Here is an 18,880-nt window from a genome sequence, read left to right on the forward strand (position 1 = left end):
TCCATGGCCGACCTCGCAGGCATGAAACCAAACTGATTTTTGGTCACGCTTGTCATTCTTCTTAAGCGGTGCTCAATGACTCTTTCCCATAGCTTCATTTTATGGCTCATCAATATAATTCCACGATAATTAGTACAACTCTGAACATCCCCCTTGTTCTTGAAGATTGATACTAATATACTCCGCCTCCATTCTTCTGGCATCTCGTTTGCCCGAAAAATGAGGGTGAAAAGTTTAGTTAGCCATACTATCGCTATGTCCCCGAGGCCTCTCCACACCTCAATGGGGATACAATCAGGGCCCATCGCCTTGCCTCCTTTCATCCTCTTTAAAGCCTCCATGACCTCCGACTCCTGGATTCACCGCACAAAACGCCTGCTAGTATCCTCAAAGGAGTCGTCCAGATCAATTGTAGAGCTCTCACTCTCCCCATTGAACAACTTGTCAAAGTACTCCCGTCATCTATGCTTAATCTCCTCGTTCTTCACCAGGAGTTGCTCTGCTCCGTCCTTGATGCACTTGATTTTGTTAACATCCCTCGTCTTCCTCTCTCGGATCTTGGCCATCTGATAGATGTCCCTTTCACCTTCCTTCGTGTCTAACCATTGGTAGAGGTCTTCATACGCGCGACCCCTTGCTTCACTCACAACTCGCTTTGCAACCTTCTTTGCCATCTTGTACTTCTCTATGTTGTCTACACTCCTATCTAGATATAGGCGTCCGAAACAATCTTTCTTTTCCTTAATTGCCTTCTGGACATCATCATTCCACCACCAGGTATCTTTAGCTTCTCTTCTACCTCGCCTGGACACTCCAAACTCCTATGAGGCCACCTTACGAATGCAAGTCGCCATCTTCATTCGCATCTTGTCTGCATACCTCCTTCCTCCCAAGGGCCCTCCTTAATGACCCTCTCCTTAAACGCCTGAGCTACCTCCCCCTTGAGCTTCCGCCACTTCGTTCTAGCGACTTTGGCACGCTTGTCCCGCTGGACACGAATCCGAAAGCGGAAGTCAGCAACCACAAGCTTATGGTGAGGGACAACACTCTCTCGAGGTATCACCTTACAGTCTAGGCATGCACGCCTGTCTTCTCTTCTCGAGAGGATGAAATCAATCTGGCTAGAGTGTTGACCACTACTGTAAGTCACTAGATGTGATTCTCTTTTCTTAAAGAGGGCGTTAGCTATGATCATGTTGTAGGCTAGCGCAAAGCTTAAGATGTCTCCCCCTTCTTGATTCCTGATGCCATAGCCAAATCCCCCATGCACCTCTTCAAAACTTGTGTTAGATGTGCCCACATGGCCATTGAGGTCTCCTCCTATGAAGAGCCTCTGGCCAATCGGTACACTCCTAACCATGTCCTCCAAGCCTTCCCAGAACTCCCTCTTTGTGTTCTCATTGTGGCCTACTTGCGGGGCATACACATTGAGAACTAAGTCCCCAACTACTAGCTTGACCAAGATAATCTGGTCCCCACGTCTCTTGATGTCTACCACTCCATACTTGAGGCTCTTGCTGATCAAGATGCCTACTCCATTTCTGTTTGCAACCGTCCCCGTTTACCACAACATGAAGCCGGTATCCTCCACCTCCTTCGCCTTCTATCCCCTCCATTTGGTCTCTTGGATGCAAAGGATATCAACGCCTCTCCTCATTGCTGTATCAACTACCTTCCGAAGCTTACCTGTCAGAGACCCTACGTTCCAGCTACCTAAGTGAATCCTCCTAGGCTCGGCTAGCTTCCTTGCCCTTCGCACTCGTCGAGTCAAATGCGAAGGCCCTTGCTCATTTTCCACTACACCCGGGCGCCGATGTAGCGCGCCACTAAGGATTCGACGACCCTATCCTTGCTCACTTGCGACCGTATCCAGATCACGATACGGCGCGCCACCTGGGGGGTGACGGCCCGGCCCTTGCCCATTTCCCACCACACCCGGATTCCGATGTGGCGCATCGCTGAGAGGGTTACGCCCCAACGAAAATCTTTTGGGTTTCATCTCCATAAGAGTCGTTGAGTTTTGACGTTGGCTCGCCAAGCCTATCACAACCCTCCTCCTTTACCCGGGCTTGGGACCGACTATGTTGAGACAACATAGGCGGAGTTGGTCAAGGTACCACATGAATATTTATTTTTCATTGAATCCTGTGTCCATCCCGGACAGCTTGAGTTTCTTACATTCTTTTGGTGGTCAATGTATGGAATGTATTTCCTGAGACAGTTTTGAATTTGTATTGTTAGTGGTCGGACCCTACGAAAGCGGGAGCTACGTGCACCGGGCTGCCTTTTCTTGGTAGCAGGTAAATAGTAAAGTAGGTCCTCTTGTTTGGACTCTTCTTTATTGATGGAAACAATAGTTCAATATTCCATTAAGAGAGGCAATTGATAATCTGGATCAGTTGCATTTCCAGAAAAGTGAGCTTGATACACTTCGATGTAGCTATCTTATCTTATTCCCTTACTGTCTAGACTGGGCTGGTAAAAGTGGGCCAATGTGTCTATGCTTTGTCACTGCCAAATATTCGTACTACATCACAATCACATTATATCATTGTAGTTCTTTCTCCATTAAACAGTCGCCGGAAGACATGGATGCTGCAAAAGGAGTTCAGTATCAATTATAGAATTGATTCTATTAGGGTTGCTATCATTGGGTTAATATTCTATAAATCAGTAGATGATAAGGGAGCAACCAGCTTCCGGTTTAATATTTACGTGGAAATGGGTGTCTATGCAACCTTTAAGAAGATCATCCATTCAGTTATACTAGAAAGTGCAACAAAAGTACATACCATTCTTATGAACTTATTTCTTGCATGCAAAAAGTTGATTTGTAATACAACATGGTAAGAAATACATGCTTGGAGCTATTTACACTAGCAAAGAATGAAATTATTTGGAATATTCTTTAATGTAATTTGCAGGTTTGCACTTATTGACAGGGTTATGCAGCCACTGAAGTGGGTTCTTAAGTCTTAACCCCTTAAGAGGCCAAGTCAAACAATTTCTTTGCCGACACTTCAAAAATATTATTTTGGGGCATTGGGTGTGATTTATTCAGTAATAATTTGACACTGGATTCTTGTGCAACAGAAGTAAACATCAGGGCTCCTGTCTTAGTCCATGGACAACTGGTGCTGCTTAGTATTTATGGAAATTTGGTGTACGAGTGTATGACAAGATTGGGGATTGATACTCCTTTGAAAATACTCAATGGAAGAAACACAGTGCCTTTGCATATTCTAAAAAAAGATGACAAACTATTTTTTGACATGGACCATCAAAATGTTTGGAAAATGGCGCAAACATGTATGGCACATGTATATTACTGAATAACCCTAGGAAAATTATCACTTTGTCCTTGTGCATTACCTAAGTGGATGTAGGTTCATAAATATACGGGGCTAACCGCATGGGTGTCCCGGTCTTCTTGAATTGGAGGTTGAATGCGATGAACATGAAGAGCAACTGAGGAACACTGAAGAGAACACTCACAAGGAAAAGATTCACCACAAGTTTTACTCAAAACACATGTCAAAGTACGATACATCGCAAGATCCAAACAACAACAAAGGAAAAGATAACTAAGGTAGCTCATCCAAATCTCTAGGAGAGATGGGAGATAGTTCTTCCCCAATCCTAAGGATATGGATGTCTTGTAATCCGAAGGATTTTTCTCCGTAAAAAGCCTTGTAATCCAATGGATTCTTCTCCCTTAAGAGGTCTTAATCTCCAACGGAGAGGGTAGATTGAGCAAAGCCTCAAGATTTAGTTTCTATTTTGCTAACCCTATATCTAAGAGTACATGTATTTATAGTCTAGGCATGAAGGGGATACGGGTGAGGATAGAACATGGGCCCAACCCAAAATCGCTGCGTAGACATAACTAATTACTGGACAGTCTGGTCGGGTAGGACCGCATCGGGCTATGCAACTCTTCGAAGTTCTCGGTGTGGGACTAGAAAGTCTGGTTCTTGGGACCAGACAATCTGGTGGTGGAAGTCGGGGTGTCTGATCACAGGCGCCAGCATCGACCGACCAGTCTCGTCGTCCGGACAGGACAGTGGTCGGTCGGACCAGACAGTCGGGTTGACCGTCTGGTCTCTCCAGAGGGATGAGGCCAAGGTGCCATCGCTCACCGGACAGTATGGTCGGCCGGCTGGACTATCCATAGTGCAAAATTTGCACTGATTTGCTTCTTTCTCTTCTTTGAGCCTTCGCTCCTCGCTTGGGATTTTGACATCCTTCCTTGCTTCTTTTTGGTCCATGTCTTCGTACGTAAGCATACATAGCATGTCGGCTTGAGGTAGAACCAATGTCTCATCCAAATTCATAGGGAACTCAAGTAGGAGAGCTCTTGTCATCGTTTCAATAGGAGCTTGTGGGGTTGATGATGGGTTCATGGTGATGTTCATGGGATGCTCCGCATCAGGTTCTTTATGCCCTACCCTCAACACTTTGCTCTGCATTTTCTGTATCTATGGGTGTTCAAACCCGTTTTCCTCAAACCGTCTAAAACCCAATATAGTGGTGGTATGAATGCAGACACGCCAAACCAACAAATTTGTCTTTGTGTCTAGAATACCATACTTGACTTCGAAATTATATTCCTTGTTGATGTTGTAAAAGAGATTGAACGTATGTCTTCTTTTGTCTGGGTTTGCAAGTACTTGCTGATTTGTTTATCAATGCAACATTTTCTCCAAATAGCCTGTTATGTGGGCAGGTCCATCAAACGTGTAGTCTTATGACTAATTAGAGTCCTAGTTGATTAAGCAAGAGTCCAGTCAGTTTAGAGACCATGTCAGTGTTTGAGTAGATTTACCAGCTTGTTCGTCAAGTCTTGTGTACTATTAGAAGGGCCGATCCCTCTCAACTAAGCAGAGAAGATTTTTTTTTTTTTTTTTGAGAAAACGCAAAAGACTTTTGCGTTTCATTGTATTGAAAAGATAGGGGTTTAGGTTTCAATCCTCCTAGGAGGTGGTTACAAGGACAGGAAAGAAAATCAGTGGACATCCCAGGTTTGCGGGATCGCGGCTTTGAGGCCATGCGCGCCGGCTCTGGCCCAAAGCGCCGCTTCCTCCTTGATCTTTGCAATCAGGTTAGTGGTCGAGGGTCGTTCGCTGTCAAACACGCATCCATTTCTGTGTTTCCATGTCATCCAAGGTACGAGCAGGGTCATGGATGCGAGGCCTTTGCGCATGAGCGTCGGCGTAGCTCGTCTCGCGGTGGTCCACCAAGTGCTGAGCGAGTCCTCGCCATCAGGTGGGCGGCAGGGGATCCTTAGCCAGGCCAGGGCCTCATGCCATACTTGTCGGGAGAATGGGCAGGCGAGGAGGAGGTGGTGCATAGTTTCCGGTTCCTGGTCGCATAGGGGGCACCGTGGGTGGTGCTGCAACCCTCTCCTGGCTAGCCTGTCGGCCGTCCAGCAGTGATCGAGCCGGGCGAGCCAGTGGAAGAAGCGGACACGCGGCGGCGCCCAACACTTCCAGGTGAGCTTCCAGGCATCGCATGGGATGGAGCCGTGTAAGGTAGCTTTGTAGGCCGATGGCGCGGTGTAGGTGTCGCTAGTGGTCCACTTCCAAAGCAGGCGATCAGGCTCGGCAGAGAGCGTCGTAGGTTCGATCTTGTGCCAGAGCTGAAGGTATTGCCCAACTTCTTGGATCCCGAGCACGCCATGGATACCTCGTGCCCATTTATGAGCTTGCAACCCATCGGCCACAGTCCGCAGTCCGCAGCTTGCGCCGGTGCTTGGGAATACTTGCATGTAGCTGGGGCGCGATTTCGCGGATGGCATGTAGCAGAGAAGAATATTGCTGATTATGTTTATCTACTTTCTAGTAATTAGGATTATGTCAGTAGTAGATCCTTCCAATTTGGTATTAGAGCCAAAAAAATTGAGACCGGGGCTGTGGAGCATATGGTCATATGAAGCAATTGGAGACCTTCACACGCCAACGAAGGGTGGACCAGGTGCTCCCCACCGGACTGGTGCAGCACTGCTTGAGCAATGGCTGCCGTCCATGCCCCCACCACCAGATTTTGCGGCTGTAGCTGCCACCCACGGCGCCACCTCCACATCCCAGGCCCTCCTAACCCAGCGAAGACGTGCCTGGTGCTTCCCCTCTCGAACAGATCTTGTGCGCCCCTTTCTCCAGCAGGGGAATCATCACTGACAAACCTCCATACCTGTTGGGTAGATTGCCCTCATCACCCCCTCACTTTCCTGGCTTCCATCGCCTACCTGTTGTCGCAACACAACCATGTGCTGACTCTTGCCAATTACCAACCAACCGCCATCCCCCCTTTACCACCTCGAGGGCTTAAGTGAGATGGGCCAGGCAGCCCATACCGGTTCAACACTCCCCCTCAAGATGGGTGGTAGATATCTATCACCCCCATCTTGTCACATGCCAAGTTACAGTCCTTTGTTCCCAGTCCCTTTGTCAAGCAATCTGCAAACTGCTGCCCAGAGCTGACATGAGTAAGACTGATGATTCCAGCATCAAGTTTCTCCTTAATGAAGAAGCGATCAATTTCCACATGTTTTGTCCTGTCATGTTGAATTGGATTATTAGCAATGGCTATAGCTGACTGATTGTCACAGCACACCTTCAGGGGTCCCTTCCTCAGAAGTTTCAACTCGCTCAGTACGTACTTCACCCAGAGCATGTCAGACAACCCTTGAGATAATGCTCTATACTCAGCTTTTGTTGTTGATCTAGATACAACAGGCTGTTTCTTGCTTCTCCATGACACCAAATTTCCACCCACAAACACACAGTAGCCAGAAGTTGATCTTCTATCATCTTGACAACTGGCCCAATCAGAGTCACTATAGCCATCCACCTCTAGATGTCCACTCGCAAACCACAACCCTTTACCTGGAGTCCCCTTCAAGTATCTCCGAATTATGTGCACAATATCAAGATGCCCACTCCTTGGTTCATGCATGTATCTGCTCACCACACCCACGGCATACGTAATGTCAGGCCTGCTATGACACAAGTACAATAACCTCCCAACCAGTTTCTGATAATCTTCCTTATTCACCAGCTCTCCTGATTGTGCTGTAACTTGATGATTTTATTCAATCGGAGTAGGGGCTGCACGACATCCCATCATGCCCATGTCACTCAAGAGATGCAAGGTGTATTTTCGTTGGCACAAAGATATTCCCTTCTCTGTCCGAGCCACTTCAATGCCAAGGAAGTATTTTAGGTTGCCCAAATCCTTTACCTCAAACTCCTTGCTCAGACAACCCTTCAATCTCTCTATTTCCTCCTTATCATCTCCAGTGATGATAATGTCATCCACATACACAACAAGAATGGTGATCTTCTGGTCAGAGTGCCGGTAGAACATCGTGTGGTCACCGTTACACTGACCATATCCCATACCATGGACAACACGTCTGAATCTATCAAACCATGTCCTCGGTGATTGCTTCAGTCCATACAAGGCTTTCTTTAGCCTGCATACCTTCCCCGTGGTCTCTGACGTACCAAAACCTGGTGGTATCTCCATGTACACTTCTTCCTTCAACTCACCATGCAAGAAGGCATTCTTGACATCTAATTGATGCAATTTCCACGCAAAGTTTGCAGCAAGGAGACCAATATCCTTACTGTGTTCATCTTTGCCACTGGAGCAAACGTCTCATCATAGTCAATTCCATAAGTTTGACTATATCCTCTGGCGACCAATCTGGCCTTATACTGTTCCACCTTCCCCAAGGATTCTGCTTCACGGTGTATACCCACTTGCAGCTGACTGCTTTCTTTTCTGCTGGTAATATGGTGAGCACCCACGTCTTGTTTTTCTTTAGTGCTTCCAACTCCTCTATCATTGCTTCACGCCACTTTGGATCTTGCTTTGCAGCCTTCCAATCCTTTGGGACTGACACGGTTTGTAGAGAGGCAACAAACGCTCTATAGGAAGGAGACAAAGCCTCATAGGACACAAAATTGCTAATGTCATGATCGTCAAAGCCATCCTGTGGTAGAGCCCTCCTTGCCACTTCACCTTTCCTTGCCGCTTCACATGTCCTCTTCCGCAACGCAATAGGCAGTTCCACTGTGTCGGATGAGCTTGCATCATTGACTTGCTGCTCCCCCTGCACTGACTGCTCCCCCTGCACATGTGGTTGCCGCCGTGAATATACCAGACGTGTGTCAGATGAGTTGTGCACTTGTGGCACTTGTGGCTGTCGTCGTCAGTACACCAGGGGAATCTTTTGCCGCCGATCCCGAATAGGAACCTGAAGAGTACCAATTGTCATTGTTGGCTGGACTTGAACCTGCACATCATCATCAGTGAGAGTACCAGCCGGAATTGTACCCACTATTGGCTGGACACGAGCCTGCACATCATCATCAGTGTTAGTACCCTCAGAGTCACCATGAGTGGCCTGCTCCCCCTCTTGACCATCTTCCACGGAGTGTAGGTGGTCAAGCTCTGCAAACAACAGACCTGAGTCTGTTGGCTCACCATAGAATGGCTCGGATTCCTTGAATGTGACATCTATACTTACAAATCTGCATTTCTCAGAGAGACACCAACATTTGTACCCCTGCTGACTAGAAGCATAGCCTAGAAAAACGCACTTCACTCCCCGCGGATCAAGCTTCCCAACAGAAGGTTGGTGATCACGAACAAAGCAGGTACTGCCAAACAACTTTGGGGGAACAACAAACTTATTTTCTCCAAGCAGCAACTCACACGGAGATTTCATGCCGAGTATCGTTGAAGGTGTCCGGTTGATTAGGTATGTGGCTGTCATAACTGCTTCACTCCACAAGAACTTGTGCACATTCGTGGTAAACATCAATGACCGAGCAACCTCAAGGATATGTCGATTCTTCCTTTCTGCCACTCCATTCTGAGGGGCTGGGGGGGGGGGGGGGGTGTCTGGACAGGAAGTTTGATAAAGAATCCCTTGGTCAGACAAGAAGGCCCCAAAGGTATTGTTCACATACTCTGTGCCATTGTCAGTCATGATCACCTACACCTGCACCTTAAACTGATTCTTCACCAAGGCATGAAAATCCTGAAAACAGCTAAACACCTCATCCTTGTGACGCATCAAATAGATCCAAGTCATACGAGTATAGCAGTCGATAAAGGTAAGAAAGTACTTCATTCCATGCATTGAGACAACTGGGCTTTTCCATATATCCGAATGAACAAGCATAAAAGGAGATATGCTCCTAAGTCCCTTACTCACATAGGAGGCTCTTGTGTGTTTAGCATATTCGCAAGCATCACATGACAACTTGCCCTTGCCTATGCCACACATAGCATCCGGAAATATTCTACTCATCTTATCAAAAGATACATACCCCATCCTACAGTGATGAATCATCGCCTGCTTCTCCTTGTCCTCCATGGTCACAACACACACCAAGTCCGGCTGCACCTCCTGGTACATATACTAGAGCCCCCTACGCGTGGTGCTAGTCCCAACCATCTGCCTCGTCTGTCGCTCTTCAATCAAGCAACCAAACTTGTCAAGAATCACACGACAGTCTATTTGATCAACGAGGGCACTCACCGAGACCAAGTTGACAGGAAAAGCTGGCACATGTAAAACTGAGGATAGGGAGATGCTCGAAGTACATTGTACTGTGCCAACCCCTATGACAGGCTGCTTTGTACCATCGGCAGTTTGTATAGTGCCCTTGTGAGTAGGAGGGTGCTTATTGTAAGACTCAAACACACTAGATTTACCCGCAACATGCTTAGATGCTCCAGAGTCTAGAACCCATTTTGGACCATTCTCATTAGTGGTAAGAGATGCCTTTTCTGGATTATCTTCATTAGTGGAGGCCCAATGAGCACAATCTCCATAGGCAGCATCATCTACCCCTCTACCTCTGCCTCCTCCAAACTTCATGCGCGATATGAAAGCATGGAGCTCCTCCAACTCAGCCCTCAACTTAACGGTCTGAGCCTCCTTCTCATGTGTCACCCCCTCGGCTGTTTTCTTGTCAGCTTGGATTTCCTCCACCTTCCTCTTGAGGCTCTCCAATTCCTTCGCCATTTCAGTCTTCTCAGTTTCTGCCACCGACATGCTGTATTTCTCCTCTACGTCTGCAACCACCTCTAGTCGCTGCCTCTTTTTCCCTCTCATTTCTGCTTCTGCAACCACCTCCAGTTGCTGCCTCTTTCTCCCTCTCATTTCAGTCACGGTCCCCTGTTCTCCCTCTGGCTAGCAGCAGCTCCACGCAGCACACAACAGAAGCAGATCAACAGCAAGCACCAGCCACACTCCTTCAGCAGAACAGCAGTCTTCACTTCCCTTTCAATCAGCAGCACAACACTGTACCACTTCTCCTTCCTCAGCAGCAGGACAGCAGACCAACAACAAACTCAGCTTCAGGCAGCTACAGTCTTCTCTTCTCCCCTTCTCTGCCACAGCAACGCAGGAGCCCCCAGCAGCAGTAGTCAGCAGAGCACGCAGCACCTCCTCTTCCTGCAGCTACCTTCCCTGCTCTTCCTCCTCTCTCCTCCTTTCCTCCTTGAGAAGCAGCAGCCGCTCCAGATGCAGCTGCCTTTCTTCCTCCTCCCGAAACGAAGCAGAGAAGAGGTCCGGGCAGCAAGAACCAGCCCCAGCCGTCGCCCCGTCGCCCGCGCAGCCTCTCCGCGCGAGAGGCTCTTCCAGATTCGCACCGCCGCCTTGCCGGACCCCGCCGGTCGCATCGCCGTCGCCGTCGCCACCTCAGGCCCCGCCGAACCTGGCCTCTGATACCATGTTGAATCGGGAGGGAAGAGAGGAGTACCTCCAGCCTGTGTGAATGTGTGTGGTGGCTCAAGCTCCAGGGAGGACTGGGAGCTCCTCTTTCTAGGTCATTACAAGGGCTGGGCCTTGTGGGCTCAAGTGAGATGGGTCAGGCAGCCCATACCGGTTCAACAAGAGATCGTATTAGAGTTTGAATAGATTTACCTGTTTGTTGGTCAAGTATTGTATACTCCCTCCGTTCCTAAATATAAGACCTTTTAGAGGTTTCAGTATGGACTACATACGAATGTTTATAGACGTATTTTAGAGTGTATATTCACTCATTTTGCTCCGTATGTAGTCCATATTGAAATCTCTAAAAGGCCTTATATTTAGGAATGGAGGGAGTACTGGGGCCGACCCATCTCAATAAAACAGACACTTTTATCTACATTTCAGTAATTAGGGTTGTCAGTAGTAGATCCTTCCATACCCGTACTAATGGCATATTTGCAGTGGTTTTAGACAGATGGTGTACAGAAATAGGCTGAACTATGTCAAAAACTAAGTGTTAACTTACTTCTTATGTGTTCATGAAGCTAAAATGGCAAGTAATTCAGATCAAACGTTATTGTATTTTAAATAACATGAAGTAATGGCAATGATGCTAGCTTTTGTGTTTTTGTCTTGATTTTTCTTGAACACCATTCACTGTGTTTATTTCTGGCGCTACTTATTAGATATTACATTGGCAGACAAAGATCTGTTCATGTCTGAACTTATAAATAATATACATAGCCGTGTGCATCAATTGATGTAGAGGCCAGGTGTTCTTCCCACTTTTCTTTTTGAAAAAAAAGATGTTAATACATTTGTTTCTACAGGGGAATTTTGAAATGTCCCATCAGCAAGCGTTAGCCCAAGTAACAGCACAAGCATTCCATTCTCAGTATACTGTAGACAGTCAAGCAGATTACTCACTCCCTTTCTCATCGGAAGCAACATCAGCTTTGACATCACAGTTTATCAACTCTTCTGCAAATGTGACATCAATGAAGGAGACAGCAACTCCGCCATTGCGTACAGTTCATGATTACCTTAAAACATATGAGGTTTCACAAGGATTCCAAACTTCGGCCCTCACCGTGGATAAACCTGTTGATGATGGCTACAATTGGCGAAAGTATGGCCAGAAGGCAGTCAAGGGTGGAGAGTATCCAAGGAGCTACTATAAATGCACCCAGGCGAGCTGTCCAGTTAAGAAGAGAGTGGAGCACTCAGCATATGGACAGATTACTCAAATAATTTATAGAGGCCAGCATAACCACCAGCGTCCACCAAAAAGAAGGTCCAAAGATGGTGGCAATTTACTAAATGAAGATGATTTCCCTGAGAACAGAGACGCTTTGACTCGATCAGAACGAGGCTCTCAAGATCATTCTGGAAAAGTTGAGGTGTCAAATGATGGCATCGCAGGGCCTTCAATGTCCAAGAGGAGAGACGGAGGTGATCAATCGTCTGGCTCAAGTGATAGAGAGGAGGAGGATAATGATGAAGCAGGTGATGACAATGGAGATGCCGGTATTGTGAATGCAAACAAAAGGTGTATGTAGTGAATAAAATTTTGTTAGTAGGATTTTTGAAGCTTCAATCTATAAATGCTAGTTTCACTGGACAGGCAAGTGCCGGCGCCAGCTCAAAGAATCATCGTGCAAACAACCAGTGAAATTGATCTTTTGGATGATGGCTACCGGTGGCGCAAATACGGCCAGAAAGTGGTAAAAGGGAATCCTCATCCAAGGTAATCCTTCTGTTGCCATTTTGCAGTCGCTCTCTATCTTTATCCGTTCTGCTCTGAGTGCCCGCGTGCACATTGGACCATATTGGGATCAACTCTAGATAACACCACATTTTCCTGCATCTCTATGTAATTTATTACTAACTATGAAGAAGACTACTGTTTGTCAGTTGAAGACGCACATATGTCAATGATCCGTTGTTCCTTGGATTGTAGTTGTGACAGATGAATCCTACTATCCTAGTATGGCATCGAAATGTATTGTGCCTGAAGATGACATCTAATTGTGAAGGGGCATAAAAAACATGCCTATTGGAAAAGTTTTGACACTTATGACACCAACTGTGAATTTTATCTTTGTAACACTGTCATCCTTAATTTCTAGAGATAGTGGAACTCATACTGTTGTCAGAATTATCAAGCATACATGTATGAAGCTCTGATTAACCATGACTACCTGATAATACTATTGATTGGGTGGACAATTTTGCTTCTACACGGAGTTGCAACAGATTTAAGTCATAGCTCAAAATTTCAAACAGATAAACTTCTAGACATACTGACAACCACAAGGTTTAGTTTTAAGAACAGAAAATAATCAAATGGATCATGCTGCTAATTAGTCAGAGATTGAATGAATAATTCCTTGCATGTGCTACCTGCTCTATTCCCTTCATTTGGTTGAATTATTTTTATGGCATAGTCCGTTCCTTGACTTTGCTTGTTTGGCAATATACAGAACATTTTTTTTTCTATGGTTCTCTTTGGGCAAGTTTGCTGCTGTCAAAATGGTATCTAGCTAGCAGTTTGAACTATTTAGTAATCCCCCCTTTTTGTTGATCTCTTTCTGAAGTTATTCATAACATATTAACTCTAGTTGCATTGTGTAGGAGTTACTACAAATGCACGTACCAGGGATGCGATGTAAAGAAGCATATTGAAAGATGTTCGCAAGACCCAACGTCAGTGATAACTACATATGAAGGCAAGCATAGCCATGATGTGCCAGTAGCTAGGAGCAGCGTGGCTGCTGCTGCCAGTGCCAATGCATCCTCTTCCATTAGCTTACTACATAGAGGCCAGAAGGCAGCATCCAGTGGCCAACGGGTATTGCCCAGAGCAGCACTACATACATCGGATTCTTCCTTGCAGCTAAAAGAAGAAAATGAGATAACATAAACTTTTGGAGTACGTAGCGAGGCAATTATTCCCATATAGCCCATTTCTGGCTGTGCTGCTGCATTGGTTCCAATCGAGAGGAGGATATTCTTCCACGAGCCTTGCTTGCACAGAGCCTGTGTTGCAGCACTGCATCTTGCATGCTGTACTCCCATTGGTTCAATTGTATTGGTCTCCATTCCATGGAAAAAATGTAGGTGGCGGAGGTTTCGTTGTTCCAATTGTATATGCTCGAGTTGTAGCTCTTACCTGATAGCCTCATTTGTACATATATCTCCTTAAGTGTCATCTGACAGGATGTATTAAAGTCGTAATTGATGAACAAGGCAATGGCCTTCCGTGAACCTCCTTTCAGTTTGTCGTCGCAGTGGACCTGACGCAAAAGAAAAACCATAGTGGGTTAGCCCTTTTGTGTCTCATAAATCAAAGTGGTTTGATGCTTGTGTGTCTCATAAAAGGGGAATATTCTTTGAATGTGAGACGATGTTCTTGTTAATAGTGAGGTGCTTGTTGTGTCTTTTTGTCCATCTTAAGATCTATGGGCTGAGTCTTTCGTAGATGCTCATATGGATAAGATGTATGTTTATGTTCATAGAAGTGAATGCATGTATGCATGTGTATGTGATCGTTTTAGTTTAACTACTGACTCTTGAATGAGAAATGCATGTGTATGTGATCGTCTTAGTTTATACTCTCTTCGTTTTAAAATAAATGTTGTTGATCTAATACAAAATTTGTACTAATTTAATACTTCCTCCGTCTGAAAATACCTGTCCTAAAAATAGATGTATCTATACTTATTTTAGTTATAGATACATCCATTTTATACATTTCTAAGACAAGTATTTTCGGACAGAGGTAGTACTAAGTTTGTGACACTTATTTTAAAATAGAGGGAGAACTACTTTGATTTTTGAAAGAAAACCCTGTATGTTCCAACCGAATTATGTCGGGAAATATAAGGTGTATTTTGTTTGGTTACAAGTCTTTGGCCGGAAATGCTGTTTGGAGACCGAGCTCCATTATGCTCTTTATCCTGCGCGTCAATCTTTGTGGTATCAGACACGGCCTTGTATTATTGTCGTGTATTTCATCCTCCAACTGTTTACAAGCTGTTTACGAAAAACAGGAACATGATATTTTTATCACCAATGGCTTGGGACATAGTACCCCTGTTAGCTTAGAATGGCTGGACCAAGATGAAATGATATTTGAAAGTAAATCTATCACTAAATCTAAAAAGAAAAATAATAGAAAACCTATAGTGAAGATTTCTAGACCTGTGACTAGAAGCCAGAAAAAGAAAGAAGAGAATGATGGAGGGAAATGTAACTCTACCATGTCCCCTGGTGGAGTTACTCGGGCAAAATTCCATAAGAAGCATTCCAAATGAGAGGTCTCATTTGGAACTGTCGGGGGTAGGCAAGAAAGGAATGGCCACCTGCCTCACTGATGTGACGCCCTCGATTTAATCGTACGCTAATCATACACGCAAATGCGTACGATCAAACCCAAGGACTCACGGGGAGATATCACAACACAACTCTAGACACAAATAAAATAACATCAGCTTCATATTACAAGCCAGGGGCCTCGAGGGCTAGAATACGAAAGCTCGATAAACACACGAGTCAGCGGAATAATAAAGTGAGGTCACGCCTAAAGATCCTCCCTCGACTCCCTGCGAGGAAGCAATCCCGAGGCAAACTAATTCCAGTTAAGTAACAATTGTAGTTGTAAAAGATCGGGGCACAACTCCAAGTCGTCCTGTAACCGTGGACACGGCTATCTGAATAGTTAATTTTCATCCCTGCAGGGGTGCACCACATGTCCCGTCACGCTCGATAACACTCTCGGACATACTTTTCTGGGTCCTGCCCGGCCTCGGAATATCGACACGTCGCAGCCCCACCTAAGACTAATCAGAGAGGCCAGCCCGCCGGTCTAAATCCTAAGCACGAAGGGTTCATGGGCCCAGTTCCCCTTCACGCTCCTGCACGTGGCGTGGGCGGCCGACGTCAGTCCTAGCATCCCTTAGTCACAAGCGCGATGCATCTCGGGACCACTCTGACCAACCCAGATCAAATACCCAAATCCATTAGCATTTTAATTAGGCCAGCAACACAGTCTCACGGGAATCCACCCGTCTTACAACTAATCACCAATGATCCCAGTAACATGGTCGAGTAACTGTGTGGTTGTAACATCGGGGGGAATCCGAGATATCACCCTCATTGGATTCCGAACGATGTACCCGTCAAGGTGAGCTTAGAGGAATCACCCTCGAGGGTCCCACACTTGAGGGGTTGCACGACAGAGACGTCATCGGGAATGGTGAAAGAGGAATCACCCTCGATAACCACGACCGACTAGCTATACTACAGAGATATCATCAGGAGTACTTAGTGAGGTGTCACCCTCGGTACCCGATAGTATCTCTGTAGCGTCGTACAACAAGGGGGGAGGGGTGAATGTGCTGTGTCGGGTCTGGCTCGTCGATCAGAGATCGAGATTTGAAAACAAGCGGGGCAACTGATCTACGGGGTCAGAGGGGATGACTGCTCCACCTATACTAAGCATATTAAAGGTACAGGACTAAAAGTAGCAGTTCATCAAAAACAGGCTATGCATCAGATATAGGAGCTAACTACAACAGTAGCAAAATACTAATGCAAGCAGTAGGAAGAAAGACATAGGCGATATAGGAATGATCAAGGGGAATTTGCTTGCCTTGCTGCTCTGCGGCAAAGGACTGATCGGCAGGGTCGTAGATGTACCCGGAGCAGCGTCAGTCTCGGGGTCTACCGGTAAGAAGAGGGGGAAGAAACAATAAATAATAGCACCGATGCAACACAAAGCATGACATGGCAAGATGCAGGCTAGACATGAGCTAACGCAGCAACATCCGTCATAGACGGGTCGGAAGAATATCTGACGATATTTTCCTGGGTCTCGGGCTACTACCGGTTATACTGGAAACGATGGAAAAGTTCCATGTTTGCTATGCTAGGGACACGTGACAGACGAACGGACCGTGTATCCGGGTTCGTCTCGTTTTGCTGATCAACTTTCATGTTGAAAATATTTTGATCTGACTTACGAATTATTTAATATTAATTTTCAAAGTTTTATTAATTATTTAAGAATTAAAAACAGATTTAAAAGATTTAGTAAAATCCTATCATGACATCATCACGATGTCATGCTGACATCAACATTTGACCGGTCAACTGACCTGCGGGTCCCGAACATCATAGGCACAAGTTTTTATTAAGATTAATTATTTATTAATCAGATTAATTCAACGAGGGACCCACGTGTCATACTCTAATTATGTTAATTAATTATTTTAACTAATATATCTATTTATTTATTTATTTAATAAAACATTATTTTTTTATTATTTATATTAACTACCGCGTGGGGCCTCCCTGTCATAGACAGCGGGTGCATTAGCCCCACCGGTAAGTGGCCTAAGATTATTTTCTCATTTTATTATTAGATACCTAACCGTGCAAATACCGTATTTATTTAAATATCCATATATGCAAATACATACATCACATCTCATACATACATACATACATACGCATCTAATACATCATTTGTTTTTTTTTCTTTTCTCTCACAACACTCATCTCTCTCTCTCTCTGTTATGTTAACAGACAAAGAACAACTCTCTGCTAACTCCACCTAGAAGAACCGAAAGTTCAAATCCTCCTACCGGAGTCTACCATCGACGGATCGAGGTCCCGTTTGCCGGAACGGAACCGGGACGACGAGGAGATCGACATGGTGGGAGGAGCCCGAGGAGGGGCTCACCGACGGTGACGAGACGGCCCGATGAATCAGGAGTTCGCACGAAGGTGACGGTGGAGACGGCGTGGTTCCGGTGGTGGAGGGGACGGTGATGATGGTGGTGACGTGCCGGCGAGGGGGAGCCGGCCGGATCCGGCGAGATGATGACGTCTCCCTGCCCGGTCCCTCCCGGACCGAGCGGGAGAAGGCCGACGGGGGGCGGGGTGGTAGGCCGGCGAGGTGGAGGCCGAGGCAGCCGGGGCCCCCTGCCGGCGGGGTGGAGGCCGAGGGGGGGCTGCTGGCCGGCGCGGTGGAGGGGGTGGCTCTCCGGCCGGGAGAGGGGAGGGGCCGCCGGGGGAGGAGGAGGCCGTGTAGGGGGGGGGGCGCCGGGGTAGGAGGAGGCCGTGTAGGGGGGCTGCCGGGGTAGGAGGAGGCCGTGAGGGGGGGCCGCCGGGGGAGGATAGGCCGCCGGCGGGAGAAGGAGGCGGTGGAGAGGAGGGAGGAGGAGGTGGATCTGGCGTGGGGGAGAGAGAAGTCTCGTGGCGTGGGAGGGGGGCAGAGGAATCACGAGAGAGAGAGAGGGAGTTACGGGAGATGGGGTGGGGGAGTCTCGGTGGGGGGACCGAGAGGGAGGGAATGGGAGGACGTGGGGCTCCTGTCGGTGGGGTGGGGTGGAAGTCACGGGAGAGAGAGGGGCAGCGTGAGGGGGGGGGGGGGTGGCGGCGCCCAGGGGGGAGGGAGGAGTAGCGAGGGGGGAGGGAGAGGTGGCGGCTCCCTCGCCAGGGGGCTAGGGTTTGGCCGGTTGGGCTGTGGGTGGCCCAGCTGGGGCGGGGGGGGGGGGGGGGGTTGCTTTTTCTTTTTTTTCTTTTTGTTTCATTTTGTTTTATTTTGCCTTTTGCCTTTTTTATTATTTCTTTCTTTCATTATTTATTTTACTATTTGATTTTTTCTTTTTAAATACTTTCTTTTATTATACTTTCTTTTACAATTTATTATACATACTTTTAATTCTCTCTTTCATATACATACTCTTTTAATATTTATAACGAACTTATAAAGTACTTTTCTTTTGTTTTCAAAATTGGAAACCGGACAAACTCGAATCAACACGGGTCTGAGATGGGAATTCGATGATGTGGCATCATTAGCGGTTGATCACTGTAGCTTAAATACAATAATTACTGTTGCAAAAGTCGAGGATGTCACAATTCTCCCCTACTAACAAGAATTCTCGTCCCGAGAATTAAGAGGTAGAGGGAAAGAGCCCGGGGTATTCATCACGAAGATGATCCTCGCGTTCCCAAGTGGCTTCATCTTCAGAGTGATTTGACCACTGCACCTTAAGGAACTTGATGACCTTGCGACGAGTCTTACGTTCAGCTTGG

At 46.5% G+C, this 18,880-nt stretch overlaps 1 protein-coding gene across 1 annotated transcript in view; it reads left to right on the forward strand.

Moving 5' to 3' along the window:
• The window catches only part of LOC123448657 (probable WRKY transcription factor 4), a 29,575-nt gene extending 15,360 nt beyond the window's left edge, over window positions 1–14,215 (forward strand). The window contains exons 2-4 of the mRNA XM_045125619.1: window positions 11,605–12,323; window positions 12,399–12,521; window positions 13,409–14,215. Of these exons, the coding sequence (XP_044981554.1) occupies window positions 11,605–12,323; window positions 12,399–12,521; window positions 13,409–13,697 (1,131 nt within the window). The 3' untranslated portion in view covers window positions 13,698–14,215. The remainder of the gene's footprint in view (window positions 1–11,604; window positions 12,324–12,398; window positions 12,522–13,408) is intronic.
• The last annotated feature ends 4,665 nt before the right edge of the window (window positions 14,216–18,880 follow it).

The sequence above is a fragment of the Hordeum vulgare genome, chromosome 4H (assembly GCF_904849725.1).
Source record: "Hordeum vulgare subsp. vulgare chromosome 4H, MorexV3_pseudomolecules_assembly, whole genome shotgun sequence".
NCBI lineage: Eukaryota > Viridiplantae > Streptophyta > Magnoliopsida > Poales > Poaceae > Hordeum > Hordeum vulgare.